Below are 19495 nucleotides of genomic sequence, written 5' to 3'. Positions count from 1 at the left end.
GCTGCAGCAGGAGAAGAGGTGGGGTTTCCGTGTGACGGAAGCGGTCAAGAAACAACAACTTCCGGGTCTGAACGAAGCTTACATCCGGGTTTTGCCCTTTCTTTGAATTTTCTGCTGTTCCAGGCGTGCTGGGAGTTTTGCAGAACTTAGGTAGGTAGGTGTGAAGCGGGGTCTTCAGTAAGCGGATGTTTGTGTGACTTTGAGCGAAAATGTGAGAGAGGAGGAAGGATAAGAATGGCAAGGATGTTGAATTTTGTTGACTGCCCGTTTATATCTATTGTATTATATCATGGGGAAATTATGTAATGTATATATGTAATATAAGTTGAGTTGTATCTGACCAATTCATATTCAGCGTAGATCCATTGAAATTAATGCAGTGGAGGGACACATTTATGCCATTCATATCTCCTCAAGTCCAGCGGAATGGGGAGTTTTGATTGCTCTGCCTATAAGGTAGTAATATTTTTGGAATTTCAGTACTTTAGTTGTAATAGCAAATCAGGATTTTTATTTTTATTTTTTGCTGTTTAAGAGTATAAGAAGAGCCTGCAGGATCAGGCGAAGGGCCTGTATATATCATAACATCATTTTCTCACAGTGGCAAACCAGATGCCTGTGGGAAGCCTGGAAGCAGGATCTGAACGGAAATCCTTTGACAGCGGAGATGGAACCCATCCATAGGTAGCCTTATTCATCATGAATTTGCTACCCATGTTGATGGTCGTCACTACTTGTGGATGTGAATTCCATAGTTTAACTGTGTGCTGTGCTTTTATGAAAAACCCAGTCTTAAAAAACAATACTGTATGCTGTGTGAAGATGTACTTTCAGTCCTTTCGTTCTTACATTTATGTATTTTTCTGTATACTTTGAAAATGGATTAGATTTATGATGTGTCCGTATGCTAGTATGTTCTCACTAAAACTGTGATTAAAAACAATATTAGGAACAGCAGAAAATCTCAAACTAGGCTTGCTCACTGCATTGTAGTGTTGTCCTAATAAAGCTCTCCCCTCCCTTGTCATATTGTGTTGGGAAATGGGTAGCTATGCTGGATTTGTACGTCTACCTTCTATTGTTCTTTCATTGACTATTTTATGATTTTATATACTATAAGAAGGCTTTGGTGGGAGAGGGCATTATCTGTGCCAGCCCCTAAGTTGTGGAATTAGCTCACCACAGAGGTGTGTCTGGCACTTATACTATATAGTTTCAATTGCATGTTGAAGATACATCACTTTACCCTCCCCTTTAGCACCTGAGCTATGTATTTTTAGGACCCACCCAGTTCTCTTGAGTGTAATTTGTTTGTAATATTGCTATAATCCACCCTGGGACCTTATTGTGAAGGATGGCTAAGAAATCAAATCAACAACAACAACATTACTTTATGCACCACATTCTACAGTATGACTGGTTTTCCGAAACTGTAATTTTTGTGGAAAATGTTGGGATCTTAAAGTAGCTTATGGTGTGCCTGAACCTTGTATATTGAACAAAAACTAGCCTATGTATAAATTCGGATCACTCTGAACTTTCCGACAGCAGAATTCTACAAATGGAATATAAGCACTGTTTGAATGAATGAATTTTATAGTGGTGGTGACTAGAAAAGCATCTTAATAGTTATGCTTGCTTTTCTTGGCCATGGCACCACCTTGTGGTCATTCTTATATACACTTTGTTGTTGTCCTGTGGGTTGTAAATAGCTTCTATGTGCATTTAAATAGAAACCAACTCACAGCCTGCTTTTAGAGAGAGAAATATAATGGTGCATATTAATCACATCAGGACTGGAAGTTAAATCAGGCTTGGCGGAAGCTTTCCTGCATTTATGCCATTTTCAGTGAGAAATAATCCCATCTTCCTTAAAAAGAAGATGAAAACTCTTGCTAGTTAGCAAACAGTTGCTATGAAAACCTGTTCACCCACAGCAATGTCAGGCTTTCTGCAATCCCTCAGAGGCTTTTTTCACACTTCCCATCTTTAAAGTGTAGATTTTTCACATCTAACTATCCATTTTTAATCTGCCTTTCTTGTTTCTGTGGTGAAAGCTTGGCTGCAGCTGTAACACTGCTGGCTAAGTAACAATTGTGCTGCACAGTGAAATATCACAATACAGTACTATGTAAGTCTGACACCAGTGACTTGGAGTGCAAATTCTTCCAGTACTTCCTTTTCCTGTGGAAGATTTTCCATTTCATAATTTCATTAGTAATGATTAATGCATGGCAACTGTGAATATATACAAGGAAATCTTGGCAGTTCAAAGTGTTTAGCTTCGTTTACTAAATGCAAATAAAATAAGCATGCTAAATTAGATCACCCTGTAGGACAACAGAAAATGTTCTGATGCAGACTGAAAAATTATCAATACAAATTTTTCTGTAATACCCATGTCACCGTCTGAGGCATGCAGTTTTTAAAAATAATTTTTGAGTTGTATAAGTCTGAGGTGTTTCTGTATTTCTGCAAACTACGAGGTTACTCCAAGGTGCCTGATACCTCCTCTGTGTGTGTGTGTGTGTGTGTGTGTGTGTGTGTTTGTGGTGTCACTTATGCCACTTAAAGAACCTGATTCGGAGAAGGAGTTCACTATTAGCCCATTCTGTCAAACCTATATACTGAGAGTAGACGGTTAGGTCTCCTTAGGGGACATAAAGCTGTTCCATTCATTCTGTAAGAGAGTAAAAAAACCCTGGCAGCCTACTATTTATTGAACAGCGCTCCCTCCTGAGGAAGAAGAAAAATGCCATTTCTGTGGGGGCTCCTTAATATCCTGAGGTTAAATGTATTGAGCCGAGATAATGCTGCTTTGTGATCAATATAAATAAATCATCTCTTGAAGTTTGACAGAGCAGTCTTGCTCATTTTCTTCTGCGAATTCAGTGGTGCAGAATGATTTGACTGTGGAAAGAGAGAATGGTTAGAGCAAGGCACTGCCATAATAGCTCAGTAGCAGAGTGCAAACAGACATCTGGGGACGAAGCTGTGTGTGTATATATATGCAGTTGTCTCCCCCTTTGCTTTCTATGATGAAGGGAGGGCGATGCAGCCACTGCACATGTGTAGATGCTATGCAAATAATACTTGCTCTGATAAACCACTAATTATCTGAATATAGGAAGCTGCCTTACACTGAGTCAGGCCAGTGGTCCATGTGGCTCAGAGTACTGGGCAGAGGCTCTCCAGGGTTTCAAACATGACACATTCCCAGTTTTACCAGGAGATGCCAGAGACCGAACCTGCAAATGTCTGCATGCAAAGCAGATGCCCTACCACTGAGCTACAACCCTTCACTTGTCAAAGGCTAAATATCTTCTAGCTCAGTATTGTCTGTTCTGGCCAGCAGTTGATCTCATGGGTCTCTGAAAGAAAGCTGCCTTATATCATATCAACTTGTTCATTCGTCTAGACCTGTATTGTCTACACTGACTGGCAGTGGCTGTCTAGGGTTCCATGTGGAGTTTCTCCCAGCCCTACCTGAAGATGCCAGGGGTTGAACTTGAGACCTTTTTCATCCAAAGCAGACATGCTGCCACTGAGCTATGGCCCTTTTCCGAATTTATTTCATTACTGTTTTATTTTGCCTTTCTCTTGAGCAGCTCAGGACAATACGCAGAGTCTCCAGCTTAATTTTATCCTCACAACTATCCTGAGAAGTATGTTTGGCTGCGAGAGAGACTGGCCCAGGGTCACCCAATTAGCTCTATGGCCAAGAGAGGATTTGAAACTGGGTCTCCCGAGTCTTAAAAAGGTAAAGGTAAAGGGCCCCTGACAGTTAAGTCCAGTCGTAAACGACTCTGGGGTTGCAGCGCTCATCACGCTTTACTGGCCAAGGAAGCCAATGTTTGTCCGAAGACAGTTTTTCTGGGTTATGTGGCCAGCATGACTAAGCCGCTTCTGGTGAAACCAGAGCAGTGCATGGAAATGCCATTTACCTTCCTGCCAGAGCAGTACCTATTTATCTACTTGCACTTTGACGTGCTTTCGAACTGCTAGTTTGGCAGGAGCTGGGACCAAGCAACAGGAGCTCACCCTGTCGCGGGGATTCGAACTGCCAACCTTTCGATTGGCAAGCCCTAGGCTCAGTGGTTTAGACCACAGTGCCACCTGACACTATCTACTAGGACCTTGGCCAGGGACAGCTATCAAAGTTGTGTGGGATCTTTTGCATGCAATGCTTGTGCTCTACCAGTGAGCTATGGCCTCTCTTTATATTATAACAAATTAACAATGTTATGGTCAATAACTGCATCTCTGTGTGTCTTTTGCACCTTTATCCTGTCAGTGAGTGCAGTATAACACAGTACAGTAAACTTTTCTTGCTTTTCACTGCCCTGTGATCTTCAGGTGAAGGGCAGTATACAAATTTAATAAATAATAGCAATAAAAATTTCACCAATCACCATTGCATGACACCCAGGGAATGTAGAAACCTATGCTGGAGTGTTAACTTGATGTTCTATGTATCCAATATTGTGTTGCAAAAACTATTATATATAAAAATTATGCAGTTGTTGGAGTACCAAATAGTACTATTTGGAGTACCAAATAGTTTTCTCACACATACATACACGCATCCATGTGTACACAAACAAACAAACAAACATTCCTTCTTTCCTTCCTTTACTGGCTTCAAGCCTTGTGCATTTCTTGAAAATATCCATCTGATTTTAAACTCACATAGTTTTACCAAAGTCCAAGTTGTATAAAGTGGGACCTGTTTTTATCAAGGTCCAAGTTTTCTGTAAACATTCTGATTTTGTAGGTTTTTAATTGAATTCTGACTTCCTGTCCTTGCAGTAGTAAGCATATATACACAATCACATTAGGAACACAAACTGCAGTAACTTTTAAAAACAAAGTTCAGCAGACAGAATTTTGATTTTTAAAAAATGCCATTCATGTTTTCCACCCACAGTTGTGAACTGACGGATAACAGCAGGCGTACAAGTCAGATTTCCCAGGTAAGTACTAATTTTTATATTGTTCCAGGCTTTCAAAGGTTAGAAATAGCTGCCTTATACGGAGGCAGACATTTGATCCATTTAGCCCAGTATTCCCTACACCAGACCTTTCCGAACTTTTCATGTTGGTGACACACTTTTTAGACATGCATCATTTTGCAACACAGTAATTCAATTTTTACTAGCAAAATGGAGGCTAAACTAACCCCTTTCTAGCCCTGGGAGAAGCATGGGGAGTGTTCCTGCAACACACCTACACACTGCAGCCGACATACTAGTGTGTCACAACAAACAGTTAGGAAAGCTCTGCCCTACACTGACTGGCAGCAGCTCTCCAATGTTTAAATTACTTACATATCCTCACAACAATGCTATGAAGTAAGTTGTCCTGGGAGACAGTGATTTGCCCAGGGCTATGCTATAAGCTTCACAGGTGAGCAGGAGTTTGTATTTATGTATCACGTGCAAACCTTATATTTTGTTTTGTCAACGTAAAAAGTGCTTCAGCCATTTTTCCCTGCCAAAGAAGAAAATGAACTGAAGTTTTTCTTTCTTAAACAAACTACTTTTTTTAAAAAGTTTGCTAGCTATTGGAACAGAGCCAAAATCCCGTTGTTGTAGCTTTATATGTTTTGACCTGGAAGTCCCTTATGTTATGTTGCATTGTCCACTACAAATGTTTATCTTCTTTATTCTATGCATCCAAGTCCAGTGCATTTTATTTTCTGCGTGTAAATTTAACAAGTTTGATGGTTGTATTTGATAAATTGCAGGCGTTGGAACTACGTTACTAATACCAGTTCTTAAACTGTGTTAAGCTTGAAGGCGTTGTTTAAAATCTCCTTTTAAATAATAATATAGAAAAATGGCTATAGTCATAGTCACGCTATTCAGTCAAGCATTTGTCTGAATAGCAGTTCTTAGGCTTCATAAAGGAAGAGTGCTATTGCTTCTGATTGGTCACCGCGGGACACAGGAAACTGGGCTAGATCAGGCCTTTTGGTCTGATCCAGGAGGTTTCTTTTTACGTTCTGACCTAGCCAGGCTCTTTTTTTCTTTCTTGTTCTCTTTGGTTCTTCTCCCTTCCTCCCCAGAGAGAAATGAGTACAAACCAATGCTTTGTGATAGATACTCTATCTGTGATAGTTTTATCTATATTTTTATCTATATTATCTATATAGTTTTATCTATATTATCTATCTAGTTTTATCTATATTATCTATCTAGTTTTATCTATATTATCTTTATTTCCAGTTTATCTATATTTTTTCCTTTCCCATCCTCAAACATAAGACACTCTTCAGCTCTTAACCGCTCCAAAGACTACTAACCCTGATGGCTGTGCTCTGTCCCTGCTCAGAAACAGCATGCTTCTGAATACCAGGTGCTGGAAACCTCAGGAGGGGAGTGGGCTCTTGGGCTCAGGTTCTGTTTGGGAGCTTCTCACAGGCCTCTGGTTGGCTGCTGTGAGAAGAGGATGCTGGACTAGATAGGCCACTGGCCTGATCCTGCAGGGTTCTTCTTATGTTCTTGTACCTTCTGAATTTGTTCTGTAGTTTCGGGAGCTACCGAATTATCTTTGGGCTACTTTATAGAAGCCGTCCTTCATGTCTGTTCAAAATCTCTCCAAAAGGGGCTTTGTCCAAAGTAGAGGCCCACACATTGTGCTTGTTCCTTGCTTTTGGCCTTCTCGCTGGCATGGGTGAGAAGCGAGATGCGAAACCTAAACAGGCCTTTGTTCTTACCTTCTCAGGTTTTTACATTCTTATCTGTTCCATTTACCACTTTGGTATATGTCTTCTTGGCTGGCTAGCTTCTGATTTCTCGCTCACCCTAAAAGCTCAAAGGGGTGTGATAGCCCTTCCTTATCTCATTTTGTAGGTTGCCTCTAACTTGCCAAAGCTGAATAGCTTTCAAGTTGGGTACAGGAAAATTATCCCGAGGTCATGCTCCCTTCTCTATATACTATACAATCACAAAAACACCCGATAGATCAGGTTTATTAAAGTTGGTTGTTCAGGCTTGGTATTTCTGATACTCTGGGCTTATGGCTAGACCCTTGAGGTCAACCTTGAAAGCCTTGCAGGAAGATTTACTTCTTGATTACTTTTTGAAGCAGTTGCGCACCTTGATGCCTAGAGATACGTGTTGAAAGCACGGTTAGTGGTGCACATACCCAGGCAGCCAGAAGCTGAGACATTTACTGCTGCTCTATTCTTGTATAGTTAACAGAGATGAGGTGGAAATAGAGCTTCAGCTTTGAAAAAATGATTAATGGAGGCTGAGGTGTGGCAGAGCAGAAACTAGTAGCAAAAGGTCACCCCCAAAGAAGCTGCATTGGGACAGGCAAGGGACACACAGAGAAGCCCAACAGATACTGGGGAGAAATGTATTGATACCCGATGTATGAATTTCAACATATTTTGAACAAATTGTGCTTTATCAGACAACTGTGTTCTCTGCCATTTTTTTTAAAAAAGTATTTCTTCAAAAGGCGTCATTGCCTAATCTACTGATTCTCTTCATCATTATGTATGTGGGGCTCAGAGGATCCCGTTCTATTTAAAACTAAATTTGCAGTGATTTATGGCTAGAATCCAAAGAGCCAGTCCTGCAGCGCAGACTTTTGCACAAGCATTCAGGAATGAGTTACCCTCAGTTCAGTGGGACTTAAGCTCAAATGTGCCTATTAGGATTGCAGCTGTGGGTTCATACAAGGGGCTTAAACTAGCCCAATGGGACTGATTTACTTGGGCAGCTGATGCTCTCCCCATTCCCTACGTGTCTGGGATGCATCATAAACTATATGAAACTCCCTATGGTTTCAAAACCAATTTGCTGCTCTTTGAGCTCACAGAACCAGTCTCCTAATTTGTTGGCTCCTGGCCCATTTTATCTGTTGATAAGTGAGTATGTAAGGTTTTCCCACTATGTAGAACCTTTAATTGGGCAAACAGGAAAAAGAGGAATTGCTCTCAGTTGATGAGCTGAACTAAAATCACCAACCCATTGTAGAACATGAACTAAATTATGTTGTTCTGGTTGTTGTGTTGTTGTCATCGTCATTGTACTGTGGTATGATTCATTGCCTATCCGTATTGTACATCTACAAGTAGGGTCAGGTTTTACTTTTGTTGTTGGATGAACTCCTCAATACATCTCTGTTCTATTATGTTTTATTCTATGTATTTGGGTTTAAATTATGCACAGGCAGTTGTGTATTTTATATAATGTAAGTTGCTTAAATAAACTGTCATGTAAAGGTAAAGGACCTCTGACCGTTAAGTCCAGTCGTGAACGACTCTGGGGTTGCGGCGCTCATCTCGCTTTACTGGCCAAGGGAGCCAACGTTTGTCCGAAGTCAGTTTTTCCGGGTCATGTGGCCAGCGTGACTAAGCCGCTTCTGGCGAAACCAGAGCAGTGCACAGAAACGCTGTTTACCTTCCCACCGGAGCAGTACCTATTTATCTACTTGCACTTTGGCGTGCTTTCCAACTGCTAGGTTGGCAGGAGCAGGGACCGAGCAACGGGAGCTCACTCCGTTGCAGGGATTTGAACTGCCGACCTTCCGATCAGCAAGCCCTAGGCTCAGTGGTTTAGACCACAGCACCACCTGCTTCCCTAACTGTCTTGTAGGAAGCAGTTAATAAATGAAAAATATTATCGTTATTAAACTGATTAATTAATCGCTCACTATAGATTCTCTGATTTTACAAAAGATTAAGAGCCAAATGCAAATAGTACTTTACTGTATAATCATGCTTTGGTCCTGATCTTTTCGCTAAGAAATATACATAGGGCAAGATGCCCTATCTGGCATTCTCTTGGATATAAAAATGTATCACAATATTGACAGGTGGAAGACTTCAGATTTTGCCCATGAGTTCTCCTTAATTTGTGATGCATCCAGATCTGTCTCCTCATCTGCACAGCGAAGAATGCAACCTTATTATCCGTCTGCTCAAGGAGTGCCACAAAGAGGTAGGACTTCTGCCTAAACCCAAAGCACACTGAAATGTATCCTGATAGAAAGGGCTTATCCCAGAATTCTACAGATAGAGGAGACGGCCTTTGGGCAGTATGACCATGAAATAGCTAAATATATCCTAAAGAGCAGCTCTCACTCTCTTTCTTTCTTTCTCTGTCTCTCTCTCCTTGGCTCAGCGGCACACACAGTGTTGCTGATGGTGCCTTTAGAAAGTTCAGCAGGTTAAACTGATTCAGCAGCTGTGCAGGTTTGTCCATTTTCACAAGAGACAATTTTGTTTACCCTTTTCTTTCTCAATATAATGTAACATCCAGAAGCATCCATATTACTGCAGGTACGTACAGACGGGTTTATCAGCTGGTGCATTAAGAGCAATCAAAGTGCTGGGCTTGCCACACAAGCCTTTTCAAAATTAATGCTGAGAGATTTTGCCTGTAAGGCAGTTGCTGGGTTAGGTTTTGGGTGGGAGGGAGTTGCTAGGTGCTTACGATTCTCAAATATGATGGAGAAGTCAGATTGCAAGGGTGCCCTGTAGCCATGGGCCTTGTATCGCCCATCCGACTCCTTGGCTGCAGTTGTTCTCTTCAAGCAATTAGAACTTTGCTGCTACCGCTACCACCTAATTACGCCATGGTGGGTAATTAAGAGCTGCCTTTTGTTGCTCGGTAGAATTCATCTGCGGTAACATTCCTGCCTGGCCATGGCTGCAAGGGAGCCTTTTTTCGGAATTAATATTCATGAACAGCTCTAATCCTTTCATGTTTTAGAAAGGCTAGGTGAAATGTTACATATAATTATAGGTTAACAAGATGTGGTTTATGATCAGTCCTACTTGAAACCTATATTTGATTGCTGGAAGAAGAGAAATGGAAGCACAGCCAAGGAAGGAAGGAAGGATCTTTTACTCTCAGTATAAAGATGCAGATGATGCATCTGACACGTTAAAAATTGCTAACTGTTCACTGGCTGTGCATGTAGAAGCAACAATAAAGAGTTAATTAGCTGAAAATAGTTTCCTGCAGAAGGAAGTAGAAGATCTGCATTTGTGGTCTAGGTCGTGAAAATAAATTTCTTTATTTTCTAAATACTACTTACAAAAGAACTTTCCTCTGTTTCTTAGTTAACTTATATGGTCCATTGATTGTTTCATGTTAGGACTTTGGAAACATGCTTTTATTGAGATTAATACAAGGCAAGTATAGGAAGTGGAGTGGAAACCAGCATACAAATTCAATGCAGCTGCTAATAATTTTGAAACAGTTATACAGTCCTGTACTGAACTGGTGCCTAGGCTCCTAAAGGCTTTTGTGACTTACTGCTGTAGTAAGCACTGAACTGGTTGTGGTTAGGATTGAGCCAAATTGGAGGGGCAAGTGGTTCAAACAAACAAACAAACAAACAAACAAACAAACAAACAAACAAACAGACAAACAATCCAGTGAATACGTATGTGTGCACACGTAAAAATGACATTAGCCTGTTTAGAGGGGGGCAGGAAGCATTGCTCTGGCTCTGTGACATGAGGTAACTAAATTTAATAGTTTATGCAGCATAACCAAGGTTTGTCCTATGTTTACAATACATGGTTTGTCTGAGAGAGCTAAACCACGAGCCCATTAAGCTTAGTGCATCACCCAAATGACCAACAAAGAGCAAAGTGACTGCAATATGCTCTCTTTGATATTTTTTTATATATAAATTTTTATTAATTTTCCAACATATATTAAGACACAATACAACTGACAATACATAAACAAACAAACATATAAACACGTATAATTTCATAACCTCTTTTTCTTAAACCTTATTTCAACGACTTCCCCATACCTCCCTTTTCTGCATCCCTGTTTTAAACTTTCCCAGCAACCCCTAATTTCAATTACTTATAATTCACTTTCTTTAATCCTTTTTCTCTTACCCAATTATTTGTCACTGCAATTCTGTTTTACATTACCCATGACATTTTAGCACTCATTAATTTTACAACAGTTCTTAAGATAAACTTTAAATTTCTTCCAATCTTCTTCCACCGTCTCTTTTCCTTGGTCACGGATTCTGCCAGTCATCTCGGCCAGTCCCATATAGTCTATCACCTTCGTCTGCCACTCTTCCAGCGTGGGTAGTTCTTTTTTTTTTTTTAAATAATTTTTATTAACTGGCCAATCACATCAAATTAAATCACATCACATAAATTCCAAATTACAAAGCCAAATTTTTAAATTTTGTTGGGGGAACCCATACTTCAAGATCCAAAGGGGGATTCAAATCATCTTCTTATTACTGCGTTAGTGTCCAAATCAGTCCCAATCAGTCCAGACAAAGCTCATAATTTTATCCAGTCTTATCTTGGTGTTTCCACATCATATCTTGTTCATATAATTTCTCTTTTTCTTTTACGATCTCTTCTGTTAGTCTCCTTAAGCCGATAAGCAAATATAATAATCCTGTGTGAATTTCCCGTTCTTCCAATTTAAGTCCAGATGGTTTCCATATATCTCCTTCGTAGATAACATCACTCTTTCCATCATAAATCAGGCATTTTTCGCTCTTAAGTCCCACAGAGAAGTTAATCCACGATATGTAAACAGCTCTATTTCTCTCTTTCTCCTCCCAGACCCAAGAGCTCCAACAATGCCTCCCAAGATGGCGACGGCATTTTTAACTGCGTCATTCCAAAACTCTTAACTTTCCAGCTTCGTCTTGAAACATTGCTTTGGTTCGAAAGTTTATCTCCACACAGCCTTAAATCACAGCTTAAGTCCTTAAAGTTCTAACTCATTAGGGGAGGGGATTCTTGTTAATCACATAAAGAGGATAGGAAAGTTTTTATTTCCCCCTCCCCCCTCAGTCATTTGCAATACCGTATCTTGACGTATCTTCTCATATTTTGTTCTTGCCTTGTTGTCAGAGATCTCTTCTGTCAGCAGTCTTTACTCCCCCTTTTTCCTTGAAGTATGTGCAATTTATCTCGTCCAAATTGTTTCTTTTGAAGATTCTTGCAAACTAGAGGCGCGGATCAGGGACGGCGTCCAGGAGTGCCGGAGTCCCACAGGAGGGCTTTGTGCCTAGTGCCCCCACCCCCACAAATTCGGGGGTGGTATAGGGCACAGCAGGCAAGGGCCGTCCCCCCCATAATCCTGGGGGGGTTAAGGAGGCTAATTACCCCCATCATAGCCTCCAAATTACCTCGTGTGGGTCGGAGAGATGTTATTGTCAGCCATCTTCCGATGCGCCACCTAGTGGCCCCCCCAGCGTGGGTAGTTCTTGTGTCTTCCAATACTTTGCTAAAAGAACTCTTGCTGCTGTTGTAGCATACATAAAGAACGTCCTATCTTTCCTTGACACCAATTGGCCTACCATGCCCAGGAGAAAGGCCTCTGGTTTCTTATGAAAGGTACACTTAAGAACCTTCTTAATTTCATTATAGATCATTTCCCAGAAGGCCTCAATCCTTGGGCACGTCCACCAGAGGTGGTAGAAAGTACCTTCAGTTTCATTACATTTCCAGCATTTATTATTGGGCGTGTGATAGATTTTTGCAAGCTTGACTGGGGTCATGTACCACCTATAAATCATTTTCATAATGTTCTCTCTTAAGGCATTACATGCCGTAAACTTTATACCGGTAGTCCATAACTGTTCCCAGTCAGCAAACATAATGTCATGACCAATGTCTTGTGCCCATTTAATCATAGCTGATTTAACCATCTCATCCTGTGTATTCCATTTCAACAGCAAGTTATACATTCTTGACAAATTCTTAGTATTGGGTTCCAGCAATTCTGTTTCTAATTTTGATCTCTCCACCTGGAAGCCAATTTTCCTGTCCTGTTTGAAAACTTCATTTATCTGGTAATAATGAAACCAGTCTCTTACTTTAGACTTCAATTTCTCATAGCTCTGCAATTTCACTTTCCCCTCCTCTTGTTCTATAATTTCCCAGTATTTTGGCCATTTAGATTCCATATTAAGTTTTTTCACTTCCTTAGCTTCCATTGGTGACAACCACCTAGGGGTTTTGTTTTCCAACAAATCTTTATACCGAATCCAAACATTATATAGTGCTTTCCTAACAATATGGTTTTTGAAACCTTGATGAATTTTTAACCTTGTCATACCATATATATGCATGCCAGCCAAACCTATTATTGAACGCTTCCAGATCCAAAATGTCTGTGTTTTCAAGAAGCAGCCAGTTTTTCAGCCAGCAAAAAGCCGCTGATTCATAATACAATTTTAAGTCCGGCAGGGCAAACCCCCCTCTTTCTTTTGCATCAGTTAATATCTTAAATTTTATTCTGGGCTTTTTGCCCTGCCAGACAAATCTAGATATGTCTTTCTGTCACCTCTTGAAACAATCCATTTTATCCACAATCTGCAATGTTTGAAACAAAAACAACATTCTCGGCAAAACATTCATCTTAATAACAGCAATTCGGCCTAACAAGGAAAGTCTCAAATTTGACCATATTTCTAAATCTTTCTTAACTTCTGTCCAACATTTCTCATAATTGTCTTTAAATAAGTTCACATTCTTAGATGTCAAATTAATCCCCAGGTATTTCACTTTCTTTGCTACCATTAAACCAGTTTCACTATGAAACTTCTCTCTTTCAGCAACTGTTAGATTTTTATCCAATACTTTCATTTTCTGTTTATTCAGCTTAAAACCTGCTACTTGACCAAATACTTGTATTAGCTCTAAAACTCTTTTCGTACTAGTGTCTGGCTCTTGTAAAGTTAATACTAGATCATCTGCAAACGCTCTCAATTTGTATTGTTTAGCTCTGACCTGAATCCCTTTAACCAGCTGGTCCCCTCTGATCATGTTTAATAAAACCTCCAAGACAGATATAAAAAGTAATGGGGATATTGGGCACCCCTGTCGTGTCCCTTTTTCAATAGCAAATTCTTCAGTAACCACGTTATTTACAATCAGTTTTGCTTTTTGTTCAGAATAAATTGCACCTATACCATTCTCAAAACCTTGGCCTACCCCCATCCCTTCAAGATTCTTTTTCATAAAGCTCCAAGAGATATTGTCAAAGGCTTTCTCCGCGTCCACAAATATTAATACTGCCTTAGTATTAATATTGGCTTCTAATAATTCCATAATATCTATTATGTTTCTCACATTGTCAGATAAATGTCTTCCTGGAAGAAAGCCCGCCTGGTCTTTATGAATCTCTCCCACCAAAACTCTTTTCAATCTTTTTGCCAAAATGTCTGCAAAAATTTTGTAATCCACATTAAGTAATGATATAGGGCGGTAGTTCTTAATCTGATTCTTCTCAGTCTCTGATTTTGGTATAAGTGTAATATACGCTTCTTTCCACGATTCGGGTGCCTTCTTCCCCTCTAAAATTTCATTACAGACCTCCTTCAACGGTTGTATAAGCCATTCTTTCAAAGCTTTGTAGTATCTGGAGGTCAATCCATCTGGTCCTGGAGATTTTCCCAATTGCATATTTTGAATGGCTCCCTCAATTTCTTGCTCAGTTATCTTCTGATTCAAAATCACTTTACTTTGGTCAGAAATTTTTTGTAATCCATATTTTTTAAGAAATTCTTCTATCTCTTTTTCATTCACCGGCCCTTGTGCATAAAGTCTCCTGAAATAACTCTGAAAACAGTTTCTAATCTCATTTGGTTTATAAATGTTCTTTCCTTCAACTTGTAGGCTTGTAACCATATTCAATTTTTGTCTCTTCTTCAATTGCCATGCCAGAAGTTTCCCACATTTGTCTGCCGATTCAAATGTCTTTTGTCTCATTTGTTTTATTTTCCATTCTATCTCCTGATTCATCAGTTCCATATATTGCCTCTGGTAAAACTTGATTTCTCTCAAAATTTCATGTGACTTTGGCTTTGATCTCAGTTTTTTTTCTCCTTCTTTTATCCTTTCCAGAATCTTATCCTTCTTCTCATTCTGTCTCTTCCTTTTTATAGCATTCTGTTGTGTTAAAAATCCTCGCATAACGGCTTTACTTGCGTCCCAAATTACTCTTTTCTCCACCTCTGTTCTCAGATTTATCTCAAAATAGTCCTTCACCGCTTTCTGGGCCTTTTTGTACACCTCTTCATCTCTAAATAGGGAGTCATTCATCCTCCATCTGAAGGAACCAGCTGTTGTTAAGTTCATCTCCATCTTTACAGCATTATGGTCGGAGCAAGTCTTTGGGCAGATTTCCACTTTCTTTATCTTTGGTGCCATCCCACTAGTTACCCATATTTGGTCAATTCTGGTCCAGGTCATTTTTGCTTCAGAGAAGAAAGTTCCCTCCCTCTCAAGAGGGTTCCTTGTTCTCCAAATGTCAATCAGGTTCATGTTATCTGTCATTTCAAAAAAAGTCTTTGGTAGTCTCCCATCCTTGGAGACTACCTGTCTTTGTGCTTTATCCATATTTGTAGAGACCACTCCATTCATATCTCCCATCAAAATTACATTGTAATCCAAATAGTCCATTAATGTCTCATGCAATTTCTTAAAGAATTCTGACTTCCCTTCATTTGGAGCGTAAATTCCTATTATCAATAATTTTTCTCCTTGAACTTGAATTTCAATTGCCAAATATCTTCCTTGTTCATCTTTAAAAATTAATTTAGGGGCCAACTTTTCCTTTGCGTAGATCACCACTCCTCTTTTCTTCACTTTGTCTGATGAAATAAATTCCTGTCCTAATCTTTTATTAATAAGTAATTTTCGATGTACTCTAGTCACGTGGGTTTCTTGCAAACAAATCAAGTCCAATTGTTCTTTTTTTAAAATATGAAAAACCTCACGCCTTTTTCTGGGAAGATTTAGTCCATTGCAATATGCTCTCTTTGAGCCTGCATGTTGCGCTTCCACACTATACTGTGGTTTGACATGTGAACCAGACAGCTTCCTTTGTATTATATGGGTGCAGCAACTATGGATGAGAGTCTTTAGATTTGGGTTGGGGGAAATCTATCAACTGCTGGCTCAACTACTCAAGGCCTCTCTTGGGATGTGTGTCCAGGAACAATGCCTACACTCCACCCCCACCCACTTCCTGCCCTTTCCCTTTCCGATGGTTGGCAGGGGGAGTGTCAATCACGAGGTGAAAAGAAAATAAGTAGCTGTTACTATTAGTATTCTCTTATATCCCACTTAATACAAAAATAGGCTTCTAAGCGGTTTACAAGTATAAAAACACAAGCATGGTGTCATACAGCTGTTGGTGATGACAACAGGAAGTTAGGAAGCCAGGCCCAGGGTTAACCACCAGCTCCTGAAGGAACCAGCAATGACCTGATAGGAGTGAGGTGGCAGCCCCACCCTCTTATGCCCCGCCTTTCTTTCAGCAAATTAAGACCTGGGTGCTCTGAGGGAAGCAAGAAGTGAGTAAGCCTGGGTTAGGGAGTGAAGGTCCTGAAGTCGGCTGGAGAATATTTTGTACTGTGGGTTTGTTTTCATATTTTAAATTGTAAACTACCTTGGCAGAAAGGTATGTATGCAATGAATAAAAAACAAAACACTGACGTCGTAGCCTTGGTCAGCTAATTAACATACACCGTCATGAAACAAATGCCTTTGTCTTGGTTTGACCCATGTTGTCAGAAGCGCCACAACCTCCATTTTACAGATTTTTTTGGGGGAGGGGGAGTTGGAAAGGCAATCCTGCATGACTGATTATGGATTACCATAAATTTCAACATAAATTATCATCTTCACTTTGAACCCCCTTCCCACGTCCATCAACACTTTGTATTATTTCATTGGCAACATAAGGGGGAAAATGACTTTTAAAAAGGTAAAGGTAAAGGTACCCCTGCCCGTACAGGCCAGTCTTGACAGACTCTAGGGTTGTGTGCTCATCTCACTCTAGAGGCCGGGAGCCAGCGCTGCCCGCAGACACTTCCGGGTCACGTGGCCAGCCTGACGAAGCTGCTCTGGCGAACCGGCACCAGAGCAGCACACGGAAACGCCGTTTACCTTCCCGCTATAAAGCGGTACCTATTTATCTACTTGCACTTAAGGATGCTTTCGAACTGCTAGGTGGGCAGGAGCTGGGACCGAACGACGGGAGCTCACCCCGCCGCGGGGATTTGAACTGCCGACTATGTGATCGGCAAGTCCTAGACACTGAGGTTTTACCCACAGCATCACTCGCGTCCCCAAAATGACTTTTACTCATACATAATCTAAGCACAACCACAAGGGCTCCTGTTTAGGTGTGCAGTATTAAATTTTATCTGTTAATCCTGTTCTATCCTCTTTCCCCTTCACTTTTGCTTTTGTTTAAACCAATTCACAAACAAATAACTTGTACATTGACCGCTAATAATGTATCATATCTTGTAGATACTACTTCAAAACTATTATGCTATTTTTTGTGATATACAAATGACATGAGAAGACTTGGTGTATTTATTTGTATAATTTATTATTACTGTGGTCCTGTTTCTCAGCACTCCATCATGAGATATTTTGGTCGTTGCAATGATTTTGACAAAGAAATGAGGCGATGCTTAAAGAAAGAGGTAAGCCACAGACAGTGAGGCCGGACCACTGAAATATTCCCAAACACCCCTTTCAGTTGTGTGCCTTCCTATTCCTATTTGTGCCTTCCTAAGTGGTTCCCAAGGTGGGCTGTACCAATCCCAGGAAGGGCAGTGGGATTATCTATGGGGATACTAAGAGGCAAGGGGATAGCTGGAGGTGTAAATGACTAACAGACTTTGAAATGTTGGTATCACTGGATCAATTTCCACAGTTTCGTTGAATTAATTGAACTAAATAGTATTAATTTGGTTTTGAATAAATGTGCAATTAATTATTACTGTTTTGAATTTTATGGTGTTGTTATATTTACTAAGTCATGCAAACAGCTCTTCTGAATGATGCTTTTTGTAGGGCCGGGTAGGGGGCATTGGGGATGAGTTTATGAAACCAAGCATGGCCTGAAAAAGTTTGGGAACCCCTGCTCTTGAGTCTAGGGGTCCTGCTGGAATTTTACAAAAGCATTTGAACTCATATTCCCCTAAGCTGTCTCCCATCAGAAATCATCCACCTGGGGGACCACACTCAGTGCCAAAATCCAGGCTGGAGAGGATCTAGACAATTTGTTTAACCCACCCACACCCATCCCACAGAATCTGCATTGCCACAACCTGCTCACACACCTTGCTCCAAAAATGGATACTGGGCAATCGTTCAGATCCTTTGGCAAGGTTTGTTAGCCCTCATGGTTTAAAAATGTACACAGAGTGTTCCTTTGAAGTCCCAGAAAGCATATGGAGCTGTGGAAAGAGCTGCGTTGTTGCTGTTCACTTTTGAAAACTCTGTTCAACCTAAAACAAATGGAGTAGCTAAAGATGCAAATTAAATAATAACCTTAGTGGGCTGCTTTGGTGGTGGTCCCCGCCCCAACCAATGCAAATGTAATTTGTGTTCTACAAAAAAACCATGTATTTCCTTTTCGAGTGATAAACCCATGCTGCATTTTTAATGTAGTGACATGACTTATCTATTATTCATTTATCGCCTTGTTTTTCCTGCCAGTATCAAGAAAACAGAGCCAGGAGCCAAGCACACGCAGAAGAGATAAGACGAAAAATGAGAACTTCAGAACCATAGATAGAGCTGAGGACTGGGCAACATACGGATGGCCAAAGGAGTGTGTTGTCTCATGTCTTCTGGGTACCTAAATAAAGAAAACTATTTAAATCCAAAACATTTGCAATAAAAATGGCTGCGGTGTTGGCAACTGTTCAGTGCACTTTAATTATTTGGTTGAGACTTAACATTTTTTAAAGAGCCCTGCTAGATCAAGCTATTTATTCCATCATCCTCTATCCTGCAGTGGCCAACCAGATGTCTGTAGGAAACCCACAAATAGGATGCCAAGACAATAACTCTGTCCTACTCATTCTCCCCAACAGTAGGTATTTAGAGACATGCTACTTTGAACCTTGAGGGTAGCATATGGCCATCCTGACTAGAAGCCATTGATAGCCTTGGTGAAGTATAATTGCTTCTCGAGTTTTTCTGCGGAGAGGAATGATAGCTCAGTGGGTGAGTGCATGATTTGCATGTGGAAGGTCCCAGGTTCAGTCCCTGGTATCTCATATTAAAAGGATCTCTTGGGAGCAAGGCTGGGAAGAGCTTTCCCCTGAGACTTTTGGAGGCTGCTTTGAAAAAGAAAGCAAGAAAGCAGAGACTAGGGAAGCCGAATCTTGCAGCCAGTACAACATAGTGCATTTCTTTGCTGGCGTATACACATGGCCTTGGTTTTAACTGTTTAATATGTTAGGAGCTTCAGATATCACTCCATTTCCTTTTGGAAATAAAAGCTCTTAGAGAAATGCCTGATTATCTGCAAATTGCTTTCAAAAAATATCAAGTCAGATGGTCAGAGGCATAAAGAACCATCCTATTTGCTCAGCGCACCTGTCAAAACATGACCCTGAAACATCATGTGTGCAACTCCAGCAGGAGGTGCAAACAAACAGCTGAGTGCATTAATGCTCCTGTGTTTGGTGGGAAAAGAACTTAACTCTGATGATACTG

At 40.4% G+C, this 19495-nt stretch overlaps 1 protein-coding gene across 4 annotated transcripts; it reads left to right on the top strand.

Annotated features, from left to right (window-relative positions):
* The first annotated feature begins 3 nt into the window (after window positions 1–3).
* Window positions 4–18692, top strand: CMC2 (C-X9-C motif containing 2). Of its 4 annotated transcripts, XM_083629837.1 has the most exons (6): window positions 8–150; window positions 3609–3760; window positions 4928–4973; window positions 8830–8954; window positions 17395–17466; window positions 18488–18692. In XM_083629837.1, exons 4-6 carry the CDS (start codon window positions 8874–8876, stop codon window positions 18560–18562), a joined length of 228 nt encoding a protein of 75 aa, XP_083485963.1. In that variant the 5' UTR covers window positions 8–150; window positions 3609–3760; window positions 4928–4973; window positions 8830–8873; the 3' UTR covers window positions 18563–18692. The 4 variants fall into 4 exon arrangements, with proteins under 4 accessions (XP_083485964.1, XP_083485963.1, XP_083485965.1 ...); XM_083629838.1 differs by lacking the exon at window positions 3609–3760 and having other exon boundaries at window positions 4–154; XM_083629836.1 differs by lacking the exon at window positions 3609–3760 and having other exon boundaries at window positions 10–150.
* The last annotated feature ends 803 nt before the right edge of the window (window positions 18693–19495 follow it).

Source organism: Podarcis filfolensis, assembly GCF_964270895.1.
Source record: "Podarcis filfolensis genome assembly, chromosome: 8".
Classification (NCBI taxonomy): domain Eukaryota; kingdom Metazoa; phylum Chordata; class Lepidosauria; order Squamata; family Lacertidae; genus Podarcis; species Podarcis filfolensis.
Note: the sequence above shows the minus strand (reverse complement) of the source record. Positions and strands in the feature narration are given on the sequence as shown.

What these genes read in the sequence shown, in the direction of transcription:
- CMC2 (XM_083629838.1), top strand. Translation starts at nt 8,874, where the DNA reads ATGCATCCAGATCTGTCTCCTCATCTGCACAGCGAAGAATGCAACCTT. An exon ending in TCAAGGAGTGCCACAAAGAG is followed by an intron (nt 8,955 to 17,394) that starts GTAGGACTTCTG and finishes CCTGTTTCTCAG; the next exon opens with CACTCCATCATGAGATATTT. An exon ending in GGCGATGCTTAAAGAAAGAG is followed by an intron (nt 17,467 to 18,487) that starts GTAAGCCACAGA and finishes TTTTCCTGCCAG; the next exon opens with TATCAAGAAAACAGAGCCAG.